Source organism: Kryptolebias marmoratus, linkage group LG6 (assembly GCF_001649575.2).
Source record: "Kryptolebias marmoratus isolate JLee-2015 linkage group LG6, ASM164957v2, whole genome shotgun sequence".
Classification (NCBI taxonomy): Eukaryota; Metazoa; Chordata; class Actinopteri; order Cyprinodontiformes; family Rivulidae; genus Kryptolebias; species Kryptolebias marmoratus.
In genome coordinates this window covers 4,471,704-4,494,838 of record NC_051435.1, presented here as the reverse complement: position 1 = coordinate 4,494,838, position 23,135 = coordinate 4,471,704, and the positions used below count along the sequence as shown (strand labels likewise).

The window sequence follows — 23,135 nt, the reverse complement described above, 5'->3', positions numbered from 1 at the left end:
TTTGAGGAAGCTGCCTTTATATCTGCTTTATGATCTGTTTAAAGTCAGTTTTACCCAGTGAATATTTTTATCCAACAAACAACTGAACTCTCTGCACAGCATATAGTTTAACGCCTGTTCTGTGACTCATTCAGCGCCCTGCATGTTGGATTCTTTCACAGTGTAGTTTAATCAGGCTTTGAGTAAACAGGTCCAGAGCGGAGCAGCCTGACGCCGCCGTCTGTCTTTGACATTTCCCTCTGACGTTCTCAGTCGCCCTGCCTTGAAATTCCTCCTGCATGGCTCACGCTCCTCCGCTCTGGCCCATGCTGGTTCCCCTGGGACCCATCTCCAGGAGGAAATTTCTTTTTCATTGCCCCAAAATACTGCAACTCCTTTCGGTTTGGCCTTGTGCCCCTTATTCTGCTGTCCAAGTTGTAAGGTTGTGGTTCATTTTGCCTGTGAAAGGTCAGAAAAACTCTTCTCTATCTGGATTTTCATCTTCCACCATCCAGTAACCCCTCAGCAGAACAAAACTAGCTTGAATGTGATCAAAAATGCATTTGTTTTGCTTCTCTGCCATTTATAAAGCATCCAGTCCTTTAATAAAAGACATCTAAAATTCATGTCGAGTTTAATTTTATTTAATTTACAGCATGAGACACTATGGTTTCCTCCTCATACAATTATGCCGTGTAATTAAACCTTTTGCCCTCGGTGGTAAACTTTTAAAATCAGAAAACCCTCGCCATAAATATTTCACTTCAAAATGATCTTAAGTGATGAGACTTACATTTCTTGTTTTTGTGGCCTTCCTCACGAGCCACACTGAACATTTGAAAACTTTGTTTCTGACCAGTTTTCTTGTAGTGGAATTAAGTTGTTTTTGATGTGATCCGCTGTAATTTACTGGGTGGCATGTCGTATGACTTTTGTTTCAACAATGCAGTGACTCATCAAATTGGCTAGATGGCTCCAGAGTTTCAAGTGATTCAGCAGGAAATCCACAGAGACCGGCGATCAAAGGCGTGTGCTTTTATTTCAGAAATGTATGCTCATTTCCACACAGCGGGGTAATGATGGGGACAGGAGGCAAGGGGCTGAGTGGAAATCTGTCAGCAATATTGTTAAATGTTCATTAGTCCTCACTTATTAATTCCAGTTTATGGACCGCCTAAAGTCTGAACTGTTGATCTTATAAAACTGATGGTTTAATATTTCATTTTATCATCATGGAGAAGACAAAAATCACTGAGTCAGTAACGGATCTTACTTTACATAGAAGATACATAAACTGCTACAGGTTTGGATGCATTAAATATGGATGTCCTGTTATGTTATCCGTAGATTCTGGTTTGTACCAATTCAGCATGAATACAAGTGAAAATTTGCATATTTTCTTGCAATTAATTTTGTCTCCAACAGTTGCAGCCCAGTGAGGTTACTGACCAAATCTGCTTTAAAGTGTAAAGTTTTAGGAACTGCAGTTTTTTTTGCCTCTTTGGTTTAGTTCTGAAACACAAAAAGTTGTGATTTCCTGAGTGAAGTCTGCAAAGATGCCTCCTGAAGGAGACTGTGGCTCAACCAGAACATCCAGATAAGGGATGTCTGCTGCAACATCAGCCACCACAAACAAACTGTTGTGGAAAAAATAAAATAAAATCCAGGCTCAAACTAAGAATCTTCTTAAGAGTAAAAGTTTATCACTTATCGACAAGGGAGAGCAAACACATTCTTCATCGGATTCTGAGGGTCTATTTATTGCATACTGGGACTCCAGCTGGTTCATTCAAAAATGTGGGAAGGTCTATTAGACACAATACAGCCCACTCTACCTGCACAATCAGTCTTCTGCACGTTGGAGAGGAGACACACAGATTTTATTATAAATTCTGCACAATCATAAACAAACAGATAAACATATTCTTAAGAGCTACATGAGTGCATAAAACATCATTAACTATTATATCTTACTTTAACACAAACCGCAATACAATAACTGGATATAAACGGCTCAAATGAGTTTCCTCCGTAGGCCGGCCTGGCTCAGCCTCAGAGATGAGGTGAGGAGCTCCGTCATCCGAGGGCAGCTTGGAGTAGAGCCGCTGCTCCTCCTCATCGAAAGGAGCCAGCTGAGGTGGTTCAGGCATCTGATTAGGATGCCTCCCTTTGGAGGTTCTATTGGGAAGAGACCTCAGGCAGACCCAGAACTCTCTGGGGGGGATCATGTATCCTCTCTGGCCTGGGAACGCTTTGAGATCCCTCAGGAGGAGCTGGAGAGTGTCTCTGGGGAGATGGAGGTCTGTGTTTCCCTCCTGGACCTGTTGCCTCTGCAACCCGACCACAGATAAGCGGTAGAAGATGGATGAATAGATGGACAAACCACAATTCTTCTCCAAATTTAACTGAATGAATCATTGATATTTCTTCCACCTCTTGAGACTCTAATTTCCTCTTTTTAATCCTGCAAAGTGATTGGTGTTTATGTTTGGGAGTGTGTTTCCTATAACCCTTTTTTGCCCCTGGTATTTATTTCCTCTGTCCTCAAACAGACTTTCTTTTCGCTTCATTTCTTTCAGTGGTCCTTTTATTGTCTGAATGAAACGGTCCAGGATTAAGCCCACTCAAGGACGAGGGGATTTTTGTCCTTGGCAGCAGTTATAAGGTAATAAAATGGCAACGCATACAGCATGAGCCATTCAACCTGATCCAAATATCCATAATGGGGAAGGAGTGTGCCTTTGTGGTGAAGGTGGAATAGTCTTTAATGGAAAAAACACATCACTCCTGAATGTCTCCCTGTTCAAGAGCCTGTAAACTGCATCACAAAACTCATCATCTGACATCAGATCAGTGTGATTCACAGATTATCTGCTGGCTTTTAGATGTGAGATATCTAAAAAAACTAAATGTTAAACTAGATTTTATGAAAACTTAAAATGTTTTTTTCTTTGAACAGCCCAGAAGATGAAGTCTTATTATTTTTATTCAGCTTTACAAGCAAAATTTTAAAGAAAATCCAGTTAGGTTTTTTTACTTTTTCTCTAAAGAGTCAGCTGAGGGGATCAACACCACAAAGACGTCTGCAAAGCAAACACGCTACACTAAAACAAGCGAGTGGTTTATTCTGTAGAAGAAGAAAACAGCTGTCTTTGTTCAGAGGCAACAAAACCAGCTCACCATCACCCTTTACAATTTATTTACACCTTTTGTTGATTGTTTAATCTGCACACAAATGAGTATTTTGGTGTTAAAAGCTTTCAAAAGTGCTGACAGACTAATTTATTACAGGACCCAGTCAAATTATTGCTGCACAGAGCTCTAAAAAAGTACCAATTTTTTTTTATTTTGGCATTTTTTTTCTTTGCTTATTTTGTTGCCTTACACTTTTAAAATATAAACTTTGTAGGATTTGAGTGACTTGAACAACATGGTGCAAAATTTCTAGCTGTGATCTAACCAAAAATAAAAAAAAAGTTCCTTCAAGATAGAAGGATATTTCCAGTATGCAGCAAACTTTAAGACATATAGCCTGGATACTTCACAAGAATAAAGGTCCAGTTTTGCTGTTAGACCATTCCATATTACATCAAAAATGACTCAAATCTTACTTTAGTAGTTTGAGTTTAGAGTCGTTTTCTTGGAAAGGTAAACTATTGTCCCAGACTCAAATCCCTGAAAGGCTGAAACAAGTATTTCTCAAGAATTTCTTTGCATTTAGTTTCAACCATGATTCCCTCAAGTTTAATCAATCTCCTGGACACTTCTGATGAAAGTATTCCCCACAGCATGATGCCACCACCACTGTGCCTCACTGAGTGGATGGGGGTAAGGGGTTTCGTTGATAATCCAAAAGTTCAGCTTTAGTCCCAGCTAATACTTTATCATGTTTAAAGAGTTTCTAACGTTTTAATGATCAACTCTAATTATGTTTTAATTGTATTTTTCAGGCAACAAACACTTTACATAAAGACAGTTTCTGTGAGTGAACAGCTTAAAGAGGCTCCGCAGACAAATCCAACTTCCTGTGGTGCTACCTGTCCAACCAGTGCACTAAATTTGGGTGGTCTGCACTTTCTTGGCAGGTTTGCTGTGGTGCAATAATCTTTCTATTTTTTAACAGATTTAATGATGCTCCAAGGGACTTTTTGAGTTTTCCTTCATTCCGGGTTCCAGTGTGTGAACGCTGAGATCATATGAAACTTTGCACATTCAGTTTAACTGATTATGCAGCTTCAAATTTGCAAAACTAGATCTTAGTCTAAAGCAGTGGTGTCAAACTCCAGGCCTCAAGGCTAACCTGAGAGTTTTAGGCTTTTCTGCTCCAACACACCTGATTCAAATGGTTTATTTACCTCCTCACCAAATCATCAGTTCTCCAGAAACATGTTCTCAAGTCGTTTATTTAAACCAGGTGTTTTAAAGCAAGAACGCCTAAAACATGCAGGAGATCGGCCCCTGAGGACCGGAGTTTGACAAGTGTGGTCTAGAGCTTTACTGAAGAAGGTGACACGCTACATTACAATTATTAGTAGTTCTTATTTAATTTAACTTGTAGTTTTTGCAGGTTTGTTTCAATTTTTATTGCAAAATTAGGAAAAAAATGAGACATTTTTCGCATACATATATAAACAAGAGACTCTCATCAGAAAAATAAGCACATGAAGGAAAGAGTAAAAGACTTCTTCAGGTATATAACAAATGTTTGAACTGGTGCTACATTTCAGGGCCAGACCTCGACGCGTCTCACACAACGGCAAAGCTTCGCTCTCTGTAGAGCGTATTTGGAATAAACACGGAGTGTGTGAGGCGGCGCCACATGAGAGGCAACGTTGAATACCAGGAGGGAACGAGCTTCTCACGTCTGTAAATGGATCCGAACATTTGCAGAGTTGTTGCTGTTCTTTTCAAATGTTGTTTTCTTTGACATTGTGATTTAAAGTTGGTCAGGCCTCATTTCTAATGTGTGCTGGTGGTATGATTTCAGCAGGTCCCCCTCCTCACACACACACACACACACACACACACACACACACACACACTCAAACTGTCAACTGGCAAATCAGGCTCTCATGAAAACCAGACATTTAATTGTTTTCAGATGTTGAAGCTTTTGGTGTGAGCCACAATGTGTGACTTCGCTCTGTTCTAAGCTTGGATTAATTTGGCTCTGTTGATTGAAAATGCTTGCGTGCCTCACTGGTCTGAATCAACACGAGGGCAGATCGAGCCAAGGTCAAATCACAGAACAAAAATAGCAGAGAAATGTTTAGATTTGTTTTCTCCAGTGAGATGTAAACAGGTGACTTGGGTTTATTTTAATTACCCCTTTGATAAACTGTAAATTTCTCTAAAGTAAAGCCAATAAATTGTTCAGATTTTGTTTTATATCATGAAACCAATTTCACTTATCCATTGTCTGAAAGTAACTGCTAAATGAGATGATTGCTGGATGGTGTGCTAAGAATATATTTAGGGCTTACAGAGTAGAAAAAACAAGATGCCGGTCACTGGGAAACAATCAAAAAGCTAAAAAATATCACTATTCTAAGTGTTTAACCAAAGTTTATTTCATTACTTCCTGAAAATCAGTGTTGGGAGCTGGTTTCTTCTCGAGGCCATGCCTTAATCTCATATCTGATGTTGATTAAATAATCACCAAAAAGTCGAAAAGCCTTCAACCAAACCTGATCCTCACTCCATTCCAGTAGGTGGCGGTAAGTCGGTTTGGCCAAGAGCATTAAACAACAAAAGAAGAAGAGGAACAAAAAAATAAAACAATAATCTTTTCTTAAAATAATAACTAAAAGCTTTATTTTGCTAAAGACAGAAGAGGGTCACACGTCGAACCTACTGAGTGCAACAAACAACAAAACCTGTTTTCAGACTCTTGTTCTCCACTTTGAGTTACAAAAGGAGCTTCGTCTTAATTAATGAAATGTAATTCTGAAGGATTTTCTTGTTTATTTGTCAGACAGCTCAAATCAAACTGTGGAACATCTTGCGAGAGGAAGAGGAGGCTCACAGTTTTTAAACCTCGTTTAAAAATTTCACTTCAGAAAATCTGTTTGTTTCAGAAAGTTCACTTTAGTTTGCAAAGACCGTGATGCTTTTGCACGAACAGTTATTGGATCAGTGCAAACAGAGGTGTCATCATTCTCCCCTTCAAAGAGGAAAAAAAACATAATTTTATGAGATTTAAATCAGTTCAGCAGTGACCCTTTTCTGTCACCGCCTTCTTATGGACTTCATATTCTCTAAACCACTTGATTTGTGAAAACGAGTGATTGCCCAAAGTGTTACTTTTTTCTCTAAACCAAATCCAGAACTTGTTGAGGCCCATGTTTTATGTCATTTTCATTTATTCATGCTGGGAACACATGCAACACTTCAGCTGACCTGTTGAGACAAAGAGAAGAAGAAAAAAAAACCTTGTCTTCCTGTTAACAGCTGGTGTTTAGGACCTGTCTCTGCAGTGACCTGAAACCGCCCTGTGCCTGGTAAGATCATCTCCTGAGTATCAGGCGTGTGTGTGAGCATCTCCATGGACTGATAGCGTTTTATTCCAGGAATGTGGAGTGGCAGGACGAGCAAATTCACATCTGGTTTTATCAAGAGTGTCCCCATAAACGAAGGCTGAAAGTTACAAAACAAAATCATCAGGTCCAGAGAGCATCAATCTGTCAGATTTGTCAAATTTGAGCTCTTCAAATGGATAAATAATTATCTAATGAGCAGCTGGCTACTGATGCATACATTGGTGACAAACTGCAGCGTTTCTGTACGATTATTGATAAATAAAGAAGACATTAGGGTGCAGTCTGTTAAATGAGTTGTAAAACATTTTCTGTGTGCCTAAATAAGCTTTATAAAGTCAGAGAAAAAACTATGACACTGTTATTGACTAAAATGTGAAAGAAATTGGGATTAATGTGTCTTAAAAGATTTTATCAAACTGATTCATCAGAATGATGCCCTGAGAAACCCAGAACAGGTTTATTTACTAAGTTTGACTGTAGCTATTTCTTTTTTTGTCCTTGAGTTGTAAAAATTGTTGGGGTTGTTGGTTTTGTTTCTTTATATTCAGCGTGTTTTTTGTTTTATTACATCTCATCATTTGTTCATTCGTTTCATTGTGTTTTAGATTAATTTACATTTCCAATTATCCATCATGGATTTTCCACCATTTTTACTTTGAACTTCTTCTTCTCAGTCAGTTTAAGGTCAAAGTCATCTTCTTTTAGGTATAAATTTTATATTCTCCATAGAAATCCACTACAAATTGATGCACAGATTGGGATTAATTAATGTAGTTCTGCAGTAAAAGTTAATCCTGTGATGTAATATTTTCACATGCAAGTATAATGAAGTCACATCATCTAAATACCATCTGTTGTCATGCAGTGAATGCACACCCTTTCTTTATTTCTTTTGGTTTAATCAAGCTGAGGGCTGAAATCCAGCTTCAGGTTCAGAGGGACGGGTGGTACCCCCAGAGGGGTGTTTTCCTAAGGCCGGTTTTATGGCTCTGATGCTTTTTCCAGACTAAACGTGGGTTTAAAATGCACAGAGAAGTGGCACAGAGCCAGGAAGCTGCTTGTTAACTTCAGGTTTTGCAGAGGTACCTGGGTTTTCTTCATGTTACAGATCACCAAAGATGCCCTGTGTGACCTTCTGTTGTGTTCCAGTCAGATTTGACCATTTTAGAAAAACTTTGTTTCTTTTTATCTGATTCAGATGAGATTCCATGGTTTTGTAATCAGATACTTTAGGACAGCCATTTTTCACTGAGTGCACAAAACTAGTTCACATGGGTTAAGCATCTGTTGGCCCAAAGATGGCCTAACTCATGAACGTCACCCCAAATTCACACACACACCCCCCCCGCAGGCAATCAGTCCAGGCATTTCCTGCATTATTTTCATTCAGCTCCCTGGTATGCCCTTTGATCCTGGGCACATACTGTTCATTGCATTAATGCTAATTGTAGCTTACCTTTAAAGGTAAAAGGCCCGGAGCAAATCTGAAGCCTGATTTGTGGTCAAGGCCAACTTCTGCTCTGAGCTATCACTTCAATGTGCCGTGACACTCTAATGGCCCTGCAGTCCCAACTCGGATCAAAGGGCCGTTTGTGGTCAGCGCTGAAGATTACACTTGGCCGCTGTGCCATTCCCTCATAGCAGCCAGAAGAGATCCCAGAGGTTTCAGATCCGAGATGTTTATCCGCTCTGTAGCCAAACAAACAAGATGTGCGTCACTGAACACAACCATGTTTTTACAATCTTTCTTTTTGTTTTGCATGGATGGTGAGAGGTTGAAATCATGTCTAATGTTCAAAGCATTCAGTGTTGGTATTTATGTGTTCTTATATTATGCTGAGAGGACCTAAATTTGCTTACACTCACACAGTGGGGTTAACCCAAAGGTCCCACAACAGGAAGTAGATCAAGAATTAGGATTAAAGTAATAATGAAAGGTAATGCAAAGAAATAAACAAGTAAAAAAGTCAGTAAGACAGCTGGGAGGTGCTGTTTGACATACAGACACTGATTCTAAAAACTCTGAGCTGACATTAACCCCAAATCCAATCTGTCCCCGATTAAACAATCATCATACTACACGGGACATGAAAGAACAGGTGTGGGTCAGTTTTGATGTGTGTTTGATTCCCAGTTGTGTTCACGTCCTTAAGTGATAGCTCAGCATGTGGCCCCGAGCAGAGTCCAGGATGTGCAGGACCGTCGGTCCTCCAGAGCCCTGAAAGACAAAACTTCACAAATCACATTACCACAGACAGATTAATGAGATTTTTAACATTTTATACCACTACAGGAACAACATTAAAGTTCAATTCTTGCAGCATTCGGTTGGAAAATGTATTTTAAAAGCATCCCCACCCCCAGTCTTCTTTAAGTGTTGCTCGTTTGTTCTTTTCCAGCTCTTCAGGCCTCTTGAACGCTTGTTTAAACAATAAGGTGAGTCTGGATCTGACAGGCTGGACTCTTCAGACAGGAGGAAAGCAAACTGCTGCCGTCAGCTGGAGGAGATGTGCTGCTGGCAGGCGGCACCAGGTCCTGACGAGACCCGCTCCCCTCGGCGCCCACTGGCTGCTCTGGTTTAAAAACACAAAGCCAAGAAACTTCTATTTTATTATGTCTGTTTGTTTTTTTTATTATATTATCTCTGATCAGGTTGAACAAAAATCATCTTTAAAAGTCTAAGATGAGGCATTTAATTTTTATTTAGCTTCACATTTTTGTAGTTGTGAACTCGTAAAACAATCAGAAAGTTGTTGGTTCAACCATTCATGCATCAATACATTTTGGATGACAAATGTACAGATTGTGAAGAATAAACCTGCATAAAAGCCAAATATTTATTTGATTCCTGCATAATTAAAAGTGCAAAGAGTTACTTTTTGAACATTTTAAAGGTGCAACAAGAAGCTGAGCAGCAAATAAGAAATTCATACAGGGTTTTCACCAATTTAGGAAAAAGGAGAGCAGAACTGAAACCGTAAATTTATCATTTTGATATTTAAAAGAATATGAATAACAGCCGTACTGCAAGATAATTCTGTCTTCATTCTATTTACACAATAAGGGATAAATTTAGTTCCTTAGAGCAACAAGCTAAACAAAAACTAAACCAAATTTAAAAACAGTTGATCCTAAACTTTTTTTAAATGCAAAAGTCTGTGAATTCCCATGAAAACAGGCCTAAATAAGATTATTTTCTTCAACTCTGGTAAAACTTTTTTTCTGTTTCATTGATTATTAAAGCAAATCTACAGTTGTGCATCACAGACTCGGTTTTTCAGCCAGAGCTCCACCTGTTTTATTGTTCTGAGGATAATTCAGAGCAGATCGGCTGCAGCTCCGGCTCTCTCTGCACCGAAGGGCCTCGTGCTGCCTGTGTTTACTGCAACAAGCAGAATCCCTTCAAATTAGCATCCTGGAGGACTCTGTGAAATCAAAACCACGTGTTTGCAAACATGCATCCGAATGAGACTCCATCCACAAGCTGCACTCCATCCAACCTCAAAAAAGACGCTTTTTTTGAGGAACCTCAGCGTAATTACAGCGCGAGGCCTCTCTCTCGTTTGCCATTTAGTCACTCATGTCATTTACAAATTAGAAGCGCATTAATGTGGATGCTGTACCCAAATTATGTGGGATGAATTGAGGTCATTTTGCTAGAATATTCTGCATTTTGTTGGATGTTGAAAAGCTTTAACCTCTGTGCGTAAAGAATATGAGGATGCCAAAATAATTCAAAAAAGGCACAGCACAAAATAAACTTATTTTACCTTTAAAAAAAGACCTCCTTGTGTTTTCTAAAGAGCTCCCATGTGTTTGTGACAGAGCTGTTTGTCCGCTGAGCTTCAATAAACAGCTCCATTCAGCGCGCACCGGGTCCGCGCGGCCTGCTGCGCCATGACGCGCGGATCCAGCCTCCCTCTGCTGGAGGCTGAGTGGGTTCTGACTCCCTCCGCTTCAGGAATCTACTTGTCTATTATAGTTTTTTTTTGTTTTAAATCAATGAAGTATCCATGAAGAGGGGTCCTCAGAGCTCCCTTTCAGCCTGAGACCCGCTGAAGCCCTGAAGTATTTAGTCTTGATGTTCCCAGGAGGCTGAGACACACCAGAGAGCCTCACAGGTAGAACCAGGCGCTCCTCTGTTATCAAACACTGAATGAAATATGGAGGATTTTGGACTGCTGTCTGACTTTGATCAGGATGGCAGCACCGACTTTGGATTCTGGGGCCAGACGGATCAGAACTTTCCGTTTCAGACCCAAATGGACTCCTTCCTGATGGACTGTACTGCGGCCAGCGGCCAGCTCTCCCCCTGGTCCTGCTTCAGCTGTCAGTCCGTGTTTCCGGACGCACAGCTGACCTTCACCGACCTCGACCTTCAGTCCCCGGGAGAGGACACCTGCGCCGAGGACGAAGCCTCCCCGGAGGACGAGCCCCTGGAGGCGGCCAGGCGCAGGACGCGGAGGCTGCTGGCGCATCAGCCCTACAAGGTGCAGCGGCACGCCGCCAACATCCGGGAGAGGAAGAGGATGCTGAGCATCAACTCCGCCTTCGAGGAGCTCCGCTGCCACGTGCCAACGTTCCCGTACGAGAAGCGGCTGTCGAAGATCGACACCCTGAAGCTGGCCATAGCTTACATCGCCCTGCTGAGAGAGATCCTGGTGTCCGGCTGCGACCCCAAGTCTTACGTGGACGAGTTCATGAAGAGCGGCTGCAAGAAGCAAAGCAGCGCCGTTTGGAACACGAGCGGTGAGCCGTTAAGGCTGATTAACCAGTCAGTTAAAAATAACCAGTCAGTTAGATAGCCAATCAGTAATATAAACCAGGTCAGCCACATGAACCAGTCAGTTAAAATAAACCAGTAAGTCACAAATAACCAGCCAGTTAATTAAACCAGTCAGGCAGATCAAGCATTCAGATAAAAGAAAGGATGCATTTGTCAGAATTAATTTTTCTTAAAACCAGAAATAAAAATATAAACTGATATAATTTTACATGAGAGAAATAAAAATAAACTAGATATGAAACTGTACTCAAAACTCACACAGTCCTGTAATAAAGCGTGTTATCTGGACATATTTTAAGTGTTAAAGGACACCTGGCAAAAAATAAAAGACCTTTTAAACTTATCTGAAATAAAACAGTAACACAACAAATAATTCCTCCATGGCTGATGGTATGATTTCTCTGTAGTGTATTTATACATGGGTGATTTTTATCAGCTGCTAAAGATTTAACAAACAAAATTAAAATATTGTTTATTCAGTATCTTAAATGTTCTCTCATGCAGGGATTTTATTGGATCATTGCTATATTTAAAGAATAATATTTCCCTTTTTATTTCTTTGTTTTATATTCCATGTTGTTGATGTGAGCTCTGACATTATTAGACACTAAAAACTCTAAAACTTTATTGAAATTTGGTCTAAATATTGTTTCTACAAGTTTGAGTTTGTACAGCAGCAAACATACAGCAAAGCTTTAAATGTAAAAAGCTTTTTGATTAAAAAAATGTACATTTTAATCATTTTTTTTAATTTATAGAGGGTATAATTGTTGTTCTTAATAATAATCTTTTGAAGCAAACAGAGCGGCAGTGTTCAAGGTTTTCAGGTGAGCCTCCCTAGAGCTTTTGGCCATAAATGAGTTTGAGTTTGTTAAAACACATGTTCTTTGTCTTAATTAACTAATTCGGTGGGAATCGGCTCTGAAAGCTCTTTGTGGAGCTTTTCATGGGTTGGTGCATCTCCATTCTTTAAGCCCAGACCTGAGGCTTGTTAAACAGTCATTAAAATGTATCAAAACTTGTGCCCTGCTTTTGTTTCTCTTTGTCCCCTCGGCCCCCTTTCCCAGATCTGACGGCCCGTCTCTCGTGGATAAAGTGGGATTAAGTGAGAAGAAACCAAGAAGACTGCAGCTCAAAGACGGGCAGCCGGCCGGTACTACATCTGCAGACTTCTCACCAGGTCACACACCTCAGGCTTTGTCAGCCTCATCCACTACTTTGTCCTTAGTAGCTTTTAATATTCTAATTTATTATTGTCTGGTAATTGAGAGCCATTGTTTCTGGGTCTGTGGGGGGGAATAAGAGGGTTGGCACAAATGGATGGCACTTGTCGCAGAGAGGCACGCTGGCATGAAACTGAATGGACTCATACTTCTGCACGCTGCACTGAAGTGTTTTCTGGACCCTCGCTCATTAGGCTGCGAGTCGATGTGTTAAAAAGAGCCTTCATCATGTAAATAAGATGACGGGCGTGAGAACAAGATCAGTACGGTGTGCCTCAGCCCGTCATGTGCTTTGTTTCAATTAAAGCAAGAAATGATTGCAAACAGTTTGTTTTGTGTGTAAAAACTCTATAGTTAGCAGTTAATTATATCTTAATTTGGGGGGAAAATTGTGTTGTACTATTTATTTTTTTGACTGAGATATGCTGATTTGCTTCTGACTTGAAAATGCTGATTAAAAATATTGGAAAAAAGTAAGATCTGTCCATAAATTTGAAAATTTCTAAAGGGTGCCAAAGCAGCTGCTGCCCAAAATTTCATATTAAATTTTATGTCTAAGCTGAGATGTATAATGAGATGTAAAAAATGCGTCAGAAATGTAAAAAGTTGCTGCTAGTGGCATTATGGTTGCCATGGTAACTACACACTCTGTGTCTGTCACTCCCTGACTTCCAAGTTAGTGAAAGAAACTCAAACTGAAAAGAGCTTCGTGTGCAAAGACAGTTCAGGCAGCTTAAAGGTTTAACATTTTGTGGTAAAATTTTCAAAAATCATAAAACTTAAACTGTGATTGTGTAAAATAATAATAATATAATAAAGGTATTAAAATGCCAATTCAGTCACGTAAAGTCCAACTTTCTTTGACTCATTTGAACATTAAATGATGATTTTACTGTAAAGCTCTCTGAGCTTTAGAGCTCCAAAACATGTTGATTATTCTCATGTGTCATCAACGCCAAAATCCCATTGATCTCCATTATTATTTCTTGGATTTTGTCCACGTTGTGCAACATACCGGTATCAAAAATCAGAGCACTGTATTCCTAATCAAGCTGAATGTTTTGGTGTATGATTTGCATGTTTTGTTTCAAAGTTCTGATGAGCTGATGGTGTGTCCAGGGCGAAGCCCGCCTTTCGTCCAATGACCACTGGAGGCTACCTGCGACCCTGAAGGGAAAAGGAGCTCAAATAAAAATGGAAGGATGAGTTTAACAGCTTCAAAATGAGATACGGGACAGAGTTTCCGAACAAAACTGCAATAAGGGTGCTTCGATGCTTAATTAAAACATTTGCTAACCTTGTTACAGAATACAGTTTAATCAATTCTAAGAGTACAGAAACAGCTTTTCAGTGTTGCTTGACATGTTGCAGAGTTCCTTAATCATCATGTGAGATCTTGACCCATCAAAAGCAGCCCAGAATACCATTTGAATGAGATATGTTTCACTCAGCCAAGCGGAAAGTTTTAGAGGCCAGAGTGAGTAAGATCCACTCAGCCTGTAGACTGCATCAGGCCTCTTTTGTTGCACAGAGGTGGTTTATTGATTTAACATCCGGCAGACCTGCACTGACAAACACAGAGAGGCCGTTCTGCTATCGGCTGGCAGGTGTGTTTATCATGTTGGAGGAACTCTGGCGTCTTGGCGTTGCACTTGTAAATATAATCAGTGCATCATATCCTGCGAGGGTGTGGATCCAATCTAAAACAGTTCTGTCCAAAGAGCACAAAGCAGGCAGGGAAAGTTTCAATCCGGTGTTTTTCCTACAACAAACTCAGTTTTTTACATTTTAATTTTCTAATATAATTGCTTGTAGTGTCCCAGAAACTCTCCTGTATGGAAAACATTTGTTTACTATCAAACATAGAAAAAAAACCCAGCAAACATGATTGCATCTTAACTCTGAGTTTTGTTTACATGACATAAGACAAAATTAGGTTGTTTTGTTTATGCGGCTAAATTCCAATTATGCAAACATTATGCATCCCTACTTGGCTAAACCAGAGAAGGAGAAGTGGGTAAAGAAAATGGATGGATGGATGGATGGATGGATGGATGGATGGATGGATGGATGGATGGATGGATGGATGGATGGATGGATGGATGGATGGATGGATGGATGGATGGATGGATCCTTACTCAGTATTATTGTGCAAAAAGGAGGCGTATAGCAAAGCGTAACCGAGGACTCAGACTTTCTTTGTCCAGAATTTGTGACTCAAACAAGATCCAAATTTAATTTTAGACTGAAGGTGAGCGGGTGTGTTGGTGTTCTAATAGCTGTGAAACTCTTTTTAAATACCTCATCTGCTTTTCTCATTAAAGATCCTCGACAGAAGAGCGCACTTTTAGCCTTGGAGCTAATCATTTCGATCATGCGGTCTCTTTACAACATGTACCAGGGGCCCACACGTAGAGAGCTCTGAACAGCAGGAGGCCACACTGGAAGACACAGAGGTTTCCTCATCAGGATTAGAGCTGCAGCCTCCGGTGACCTGAGCAAACACACAGCGAGAGGAGAAATACTGTGTTAGCTTTTCAGGCTCTCTGAGGTTAGCACAGAGAGGAAAAAAAATAGATTTACACTCTTTGAGGATTAATTAAATCCAGTAGGTGACACAGGTGACAGCAGACTGTAAACGCCCCCGTGTTGACATCCGGTGATCGTCACCCTGCGTCTGCAGACCCAATCAGAGGAACAAACAGCTCCGGTGTTTGCTCAGACTGCCTAAGCTCAGTCTGACCCCACCGTGGCTACAACCGGTCAGGCCACCTGGCCAAGACGTCGCTGTGAACCTGGGCTAACCCTCCTGCTAACCTTGGCACCAGGGTCACAAGTGCAGCCCTAATTACGCTACATTATTTGTGCAGGAGGTCGGCCCTTCGGCACCCAAGTGCACGGCCTCTCCCTCATTTGTTCAGCAAATTTACTCTGACCACCTCTACCCCCCCTCTGCCCTCCTGTTCAGCCTAGTTAAGGTCCAGATCCTGGAAGTCATACATGCATTATGAATATAATTGTGTTTTGGTCGCAGTAATTGCTCTGCCGATGCTGGTTTTTGTAACTGTCACCTCAGTGAAGTGCACTTAAATTGAGTGTTGTTGAGTTTAGCTACTTTCTACAAGGAAGGTTCTGTTATTGGACAAAATGGATCAAATAGACTGTCGGGCCATCTGCAACACTACAGCGTTACACAGAACTGTGCAAAAGTTTCAAGCCACCCATTATTTCTTTAAATTTTGTTTCTAAAAATATCAGATTTTCTTGTAGCATTTTAAAGTAGTCTTCATCAGTAAGTCTGAGATTTAGAAATGTTTTTAGTTCAAAAGATCTTCATATTCTGCTACTTAACAGAAATAAAACCTGGACTTGTGGGGAAACAAAAGAAGTGTCAGATCTAAAAAACAAACAAACAAAAAAAGAACTGATTTTAAGTTATTATATTATTACAAATTTCCTTGTTGGTGCAAAATACTGTTTTAAATCTGTTAAACTGTTTTCTTTTTTATAAATTTATCAAAGGTCCAGCATGATGGGTTAGTGGTTAGCTCTGTGGCCTCACAGCAGGAGAATCCTGGTTCGGGTCCTGGGTTCAGGTCCTGGGTTCAGGTCCTGAGTTCGGGTTCTGGGTTCAGGTTCTGGGTTTGGGTCCTGGGTTCGGGTCCTGGGTTCAGGTCCTGGGTTCAGGTCAATCAAACTGGTTGCTTTTTAATAAAGACTACTACTACCATTTAGGCTGCTTTGTTTTAAGCTTAGTAATGGATGTGATTTAAAATTGGTCAGAGGACAATACTTCAAACAAAATATACTTAAAAGTAAAAATGCAGAATTTAAAATCTTCTTTAGCAAGTATGAGTAGACTCCATTACAATAACATGCTCATATATATATATGAAATCCCAGTAAATTCCAAAAATATTTGTATTTTAAAGTGTAGATCTGAAATTTTGATATTTTCCAGCTTTATTTTGAGTGACAGGTCATGTTTTGGATCTGAGGCACCTTGTCTAACAGATACAGCATGGGGCTGAGGTGGACACATTACAGTAGATCACGATATCTTTTCTTCACGCACGTCTCCCATCGGGCGTAAAGCTTCAGAGAGCCGCACTTCAAAGCCTGCCGGACGGCCATAACTTCACAGGTACTGAGCTTACAGTTTGTGTAGTGTGTGTGTGTGTGTGAAGGATGGGGGTTATTCGGCCCCGTTTCCCCTTCCACCTCCAGATATCAAAGCAAAGTCTGACAGTGGGGGTCTCCGGCATTTCAGGCCCCTTTCCACAGAGGAGACAAAGCATCGCGCAGCGAGCCTGCATCGTATTAAACGAAGCCTAAATGTTTCAAGCTGTTACACACTCCCCAGTGAAACCTTTATGAAAGGGCCCCTAATGTGATTTCAGAAACACCTTGTCATCGGCCCCGGGGCAGGAGAACGGAGAGGTGTGGGTCTATGAATGAGCAGGTTCTGTTACAGAAAGTTGACTGTGTGTGCAGGTATTCCTGTGGTTTTATATCCTAATATTTACCTCTCACTGATATTCTCTGTTTTCTTCATTCACCGAAGTGGCCCCCATCAAACACAAGCTTTTATTACAAACAAACACCAGTCCTGTTATTTAGTCTAAATGAGAGCCTGAGTTCTTTGTAATTTCTGTTGAATTACACTGATTCACTTTTACAAGGAAGAACACCACTTCTCAGTTTTAATTATAAGTTGCCTGATGACTTATTTTTATGTTTCAGGCTGGTTTTCTATTGTTAACTCTGGATTTCTGTTCAGCCTGGTGCAGACGTTCTTATTCAAAACTGTTGCATGATTTTCATGATTTACAGGAAAAGAGCTGCACAAAAAAACATGCATACAGTGCTGTGCAAAAATCTTGAGTCATCCTAATTTCTTTATATTTGGTTTCCAAGGAGTCAGACTTTCTTGGCATCCTTTTAAAGTGGTCTTGATCAGTCAACTCTGGTCTTTTTAAAGGTTGTTGAAAGTTTTTCTTCGGATATTTGTTGCTTCATCGTCATTTTCAGTCCAGTTACAGATCATTTTCAGAGGAATGTTTTAACATTGTTCAATGAGCCAATTAACTTTGACCCATGAATCATTCAGGCATAAAAAGGCTCCCAATGGATGAACCAATGTTGTGTCGACATATAACAGACAACTTAACAAAGAACCAGTTTTGAAATTAATATTTAGGCTCTTTGCAATCAGCAGCTTGTCACAAAGACAGTGTGTTCCTGTTTTTTTTTTTTTGTTGAATCTGTGATAAATAAAAAAAGCTACTACAGTCTGACAAACAAAATAGTATTTTAGTACCAATGAGTTGATTTTCAAAGAGCTTTTAGTTGAAACATGTCATCCAGTAGATGATCAACTAAAGGCCTGTTTAGGTTTTATATTAACAAATCAATTGTAGCTTACTTTGCCATCACTCTCACTGAGGTTTTTTTTAATACTTTTTTGGATCCGTTTACATTTCGGGGAGTTATAATTGTATAAATACTTGCTCTAATGGAAGCAGTGGAGCTACAGATATAGTAACTAAGTGACTGCACTACAGATAGTATTTTGTGTGATTAAAAAAACAGCTTGCTCTTTTTCTGGTTCACCTTTCATCACTTTTTCACAAACAGGCATTCAGAAACAGACAGAAACACACTAACGTTAGCGATAACCACGGGATGATGGTGTCTGTACATGAGTCTGAGGCAGATACACACACTGTATGTAAGAAGACACATGTGGCTTGAGTAGTTCCTCCTGCAAAGATCATTTGGGGTGAGCCTCACATGTTTGAGGAGGCGTGGCGGTGGAGGCGGGGGTCAAAGGTGAGACCGATCTTGTCAGGTTCACGAACAGTAAAATTCCTCTCATCGCTGCCTCCAACAAATCATTTCTTCCATGAATTACATCAAAGATCCATATCCTCCACGTCAGATCAAAGCCTTTCATGAATCATCACACGCTCGTACATTCGGCTCATTCAGGCTTGTTTTTGTCTCTTTCTTTTGTTTCTCCTCTGAACCTGGTTTTTCTCTCTCATCACATCTTTGTCTCTCTTGTATTTAGGTAGATTTTTATGCTGATGTTTGCAACAAGGATGTGGTTAATTTTTGCTGCTGTGACAGCAGAAAGGATCTTACTGAGGCCAGACCCTCGGTCCATGTGGAGCAGATTTTAAAGGTGTCAGATAAGACAGAAGTACGTCACTCTGTTCTGCTGAATTACAGCTGAAGCTCATCTTTGATCTGAGACGCACACCATCCCTCGTCCTCCTCTGTCTCACCTCATTCTGCTGCGTACATGTCTCTTTTTATAGTCTTTTGCTTGTCTCATGGGGGGGTTTGTGAGAGTCACAGCAACCAAGACTTCCTCTTGACTCTACAGAGCATTTAGTGAGATAAACATGAATCATATACCAGCATCCTCAGGGGGATTAAAAAGCTCGTCTGCAGTCAATATTTTCACAACTAAACAATTCAAAGTCCCTTTTAAGAAGATTAGTAAGCAAAAATGTTATAGCTGAGACATCAAATTACACTTGACTAATAAAGTCCCACAGACTTACTGTATTGAACAGCTCATGCAGAATTAAATGACACAAGTTTACGTTGTAAATCAGTGACTGTCAGCTGATGGAACCTGGGCCACATCTGGCCTGCAAGCCTTATTTATCATCGGTGCGGTTTTTAGGGACATGTTTTCTGTCAGAGGAGAGCTCCCGTACAGGCAGCAAAATACAGCTCTGCTGCTCTGCAGGCGGTTTAGAGATGCTGGCAACAAAATCAAGAAGGATTTGAGACACCTGCGATGACTCTGACTGTTTTGACAGAAAGCTTGTTGCACAAATTTGTTCAAAATTTCAGCGACAAGACTGCGAGCCTCTGCAACTCAATCCAGGGAATTCAGAAACCCTGCAAACATCATGGGACATGGGTGATAATACCTTGAGCTAATCCCAGCATGATGGTGATCAGGTCCAGCTCAGATGCTGAAATTCATCAGGAGAAACAGCTGAGCGCTCCAGAATATTGTGGATTGTTTTCTCAGCTGGATGCAAGAACCACTGATTCACTGAGCAAACAGAGTTACCAACTTGGGAACTTTCCCCCCATATTTCAAGAGTATTCAGACCCCTGTGATTCTTTTTCAATAAATCAATGAGAAACTAATCTACCTTTGGAGACATTTGAAGACTCTGAGAGTATTGTTCTTCCTCAGTTCCTCCCTGCAGTCAGAGTAGAAGATCTCTCCTTCATGAAGAGACTGTAAATGAAGCGTGCATGTGCAAAACCGCCGATGGCTGGTTTACAATCAGAGCAGTATGTAAATATTAAATTTTCTTTGTCTAAAATAAATCACAGCACTGATATAACTCTTTTGAGTTATATTGAGTTTCTCTTTTGAGTCACTTTTGCCAGTCCCAAGCTCGGATAAAGGAGGAGGGTTGGAATTTAGACATAAAAAAAGTAAGAAACAATGGAAAGTTCATTTGTAGTTCCTAACATATTAGGGATTTTTTTGTTTTGTTTTGTTTTTTAACTAACTTTGTGGCTTTCATACGATTTATTCCTCTTTGGCCAATGATGAAAATAAGGTGATGACATTATTATTCTGTGATGGACTGTGATGTGACTGCTGGAGACAGGCACAAGCTGCTCCACCACCTCAAAAGGAGAAGTGGGTACAAGAAAATGGATGGTTGGATGTCATTTAGAGACTTGTAGTGACTTTTAGGACAGCCAATAGCTGCTTTCCTTGCTGGAGTTGGCACTAAAAGATCATCAGTCTTGGGTAAATGTAGACTTCTGTTTGATATCTACTAAACTTTCCCCTTTAGACCAAATTTAGCCACATTTTTAGCTCAAATATTTGTGTTGTTAGATGTTATTTGAACGCTCACTGCCTCCTGAGCTTTGTGTTAACAGTTCAGCTCCCAAATGCTGCACCTTGTAGATGCTACTCAGAGTTAACAAGCTCACTGAGTGAACCTGCTGTCAAAAACCTTAGCATCAGTGCAGCTTTTAGCAGTTTGGTTAGTGTAAAGCTTTCGGTGGATTTGTTTTGCATTCTGCAAAGGAATAAATGTGCTAGCTGTTAAAAGATTTGCTCCATAATTTTAGCAAAAGTGCAACAAACCCTTTCTTCTAGCAGTACACTGCCTGTGGTCAGTTTGGATTTGTTGTTTGTGTTTTTTGTTGCTTGTCCTTCCTCAGAGCTCAGACAGTGGATGGAAACATGCTGGCAAAGAGCCCCCCTGTTGTCAGGTTTGTGTGTAAATGTGAAACTTACCTCACAGATGCTGAACAGGATCGCTCTCTTTCTCTACAAAGTCAGGACCTTCTCCCCAGGGCCTGGAGGCCTCCTGCAGCTGAGCGCCGGAGCTGCAGTTCAGAGGTCACAATCAGGAAAAGTGTATGTTATTGTCTGTGTGCACATTCCTTTTTTTCATGCTGTACGTGCATGCACATATTTAAGCATCACTTTCGTATCTGCACATGTGAAGCATTACAGAAGAGGTTGTATCCTGTAGCTGTGTGCCGAGGCCTGCACCGCGTGGAAACAGTGTGACAGTAAGTGGAAGCAAAAACACAAAGCAGAGACGAGGTTTCCTGTGAAAGTGTGCGCTCATGGGTTTGAAGGTGTTGCACAACAATCAGGAGTGATGGGTTCCACCCCATTTACAGCGGCCGGCCTCTCTGACACTGACTCTGTCATCTGATCATTTTCAGACCTTCTTACTGAAGTGTGAATGAGGGAGAAATTACTTCCTAATGCAGTGTTTACTCAACACACCGAGATAATAGAGTCTCCATCACAGCTGAAGCTATGAGTATTAAAACACCACACAGTGAAAAAAATACATGTTTTTATAAAAAATGTGTTTAAAACAAATCATGTGAATGTAATTATATCAGATGCTGTTCCTTATCAGTTTGTTATCTCCGACAAGGAGGTTATGTTTTCAGTGTTGGTTGGTTTGTTTGCCTGTTTGCTGAATTATTTTAAAACTAATAAACAGATTTTAAAGAAATTTTTTAAAGATGCCGTTGTCTTGGTGTAGTGCTTCTAGTGTCTGTGTAATTTTATTGCTGCCAGAGTCTTTTCAGTGTGGTATTTTTTCCTGTTTCCTTGCTTGGGCTGGTATTTTAATTTATTAGTAATAATTTCAGAAGACCCAGGACACGCTGCAGAGACTATGTCCCTCAGCTGGACTGGAAAGACCAGGGAGATGTCTGCACTTCTCTGCTCAAGCTGCTGACTCTAGATGGATGGCTATAATGTCCCTCATGGATAAATAAAGTATCCATTCATTCATTCTTAGATGAGTTTCTGTGTTTACTCTGCCACACACACACACCGGTTCTTCATTCTGTCAATCAGCCCAGCTGCTCTCACTCATCCATCAAGTAGAGTTTCTGTCATTGATGCTTAATCTGTTTCTGTAGTTATTTTGATTTCATGTTAGCTAGTTTAATTAAAAAAAAAACTACATTTGACCTCCCTTCTTGCTTTGGCTTTATTTTGGGGTTCACTGAAAACCTCAGCCTTCACATAAAAATCAAAAAGGTTTCTGAGTTTTCCACTTATTTTACCTTTAAGGCTCTTCTGAAACAAAATATTAACAACCCTGTGACCTTTGTTGAACCTTTTATTTGCTTTATTTTGTTACTTAAATGGCTTGTGTGTCCTTAGCTGTGTATTTTATTTCAGTGTTTCACTGCCAACTTTCCAGGTAATACAGTTAAAATTGACCCTTGTGGTTATTTGCCACGGTTCATTAATGCATATTGTCCTTTTTTAAATGATCAAATAAACAATAATAGTACAGGCAGTTTTGTGTTTTTGTTTTAAAAAAAACACATTTTTAGTAACCAAAGCCACAGAATCTGCAGAGCTCAGCCAGCTGATCTGATAAAAGGTTGAATATTTGTGGTTTAAAACCTGAGATCTTACAAAATGAGGCACCTGCATGAAAAGCAGGCCTGACGGCTGAGGAGGCGCGCGGTCCGGTGTCTGCAGGGATCCTCAGAGTTTAAACCTGCTTCCTGTTGGAGCCTCGGGGGCGCACACACAGGATGTGACTGAGGATCAAGTGAATCCTTCGAATCTGGGGCGCAAAAAAAAAAAAAAACAACAAAAAACTCCAAGTTTCCTAAACTCCCCTAAAAACATATTCAAGCACCAAGTGGCGCAGAGCTGCAGGAACAAATGGATTTTGTGCAGCAGATCTTCTAAACACACGAGCCTCCAAGTGATATTTTTAAAATTAGCCAAAAAAATTAGGAACTTAAAATAGAAACCAATATCACTTCAAATTATTATTTAGCAAAAATGCTTAATTCACTACAATTTATTCAATGTTTTATTGTTAAATTAAAATGGAAAAAATCATATAATTTAGTTTGTTTGCTGAAAAACGAAAAGTTTGAAGGAAACAAACCTCCTCCTGACAGAAATTACGCGCCTTGTTTCTGCGGAGCCTCCTGCTTTCAGAGGAGCGCAGCGCGACCCTCCGCCCACCAAATCCCTCCCCTTCCACTCTTAAAACTATTTAGCATCTAAAGCTCAGATAAAGTTTCCACATGTTTTTTTTTTTACAG

General features: G+C 40.2%; 1 protein-coding gene and 1 long non-coding RNA gene across 5 annotated transcripts; one reads left to right on the top strand and one right to left on the bottom strand.

The window, feature by feature from the left end:
- Positions 1–2,247: 2,247 nt before the first annotated feature.
- LOC112450659 lies at positions 2,248–23,040 on the bottom strand. 4 transcript variants are annotated; one of them, XR_005233325.1, is made up of 7 exons: positions 22,976–23,040; positions 22,489–22,642; positions 20,824–20,915; positions 14,829–15,021; positions 8,877–9,091; positions 7,975–8,736; positions 2,248–6,615 (listed from the first exon to the last, which is right to left on the bottom strand). It is a non-coding gene; the product is annotated as an uncharacterized LOC112450659 (long non-coding RNA). The 4 variants fall into 4 exon arrangements; XR_003039342.2 differs by having other exon boundaries at positions 22,489–22,991; XR_005233326.1 differs by having other exon boundaries at positions 22,501–22,991.
- LOC108238517 (transcription factor 15) lies at positions 10,376–13,294 on the top strand. The gene is made up of 2 exons (XM_017420653.3): positions 10,376–11,267; positions 12,372–13,294. Exons 1-2 carry the CDS (start codon positions 10,682–10,684, stop codon positions 12,407–12,409), a joined length of 624 nt encoding a protein of 207 aa, XP_017276142.1. The 5' UTR covers positions 10,376–10,681; the 3' UTR covers positions 12,410–13,294.
- Positions 23,041–23,135: the final 95 nt, after the last annotated feature.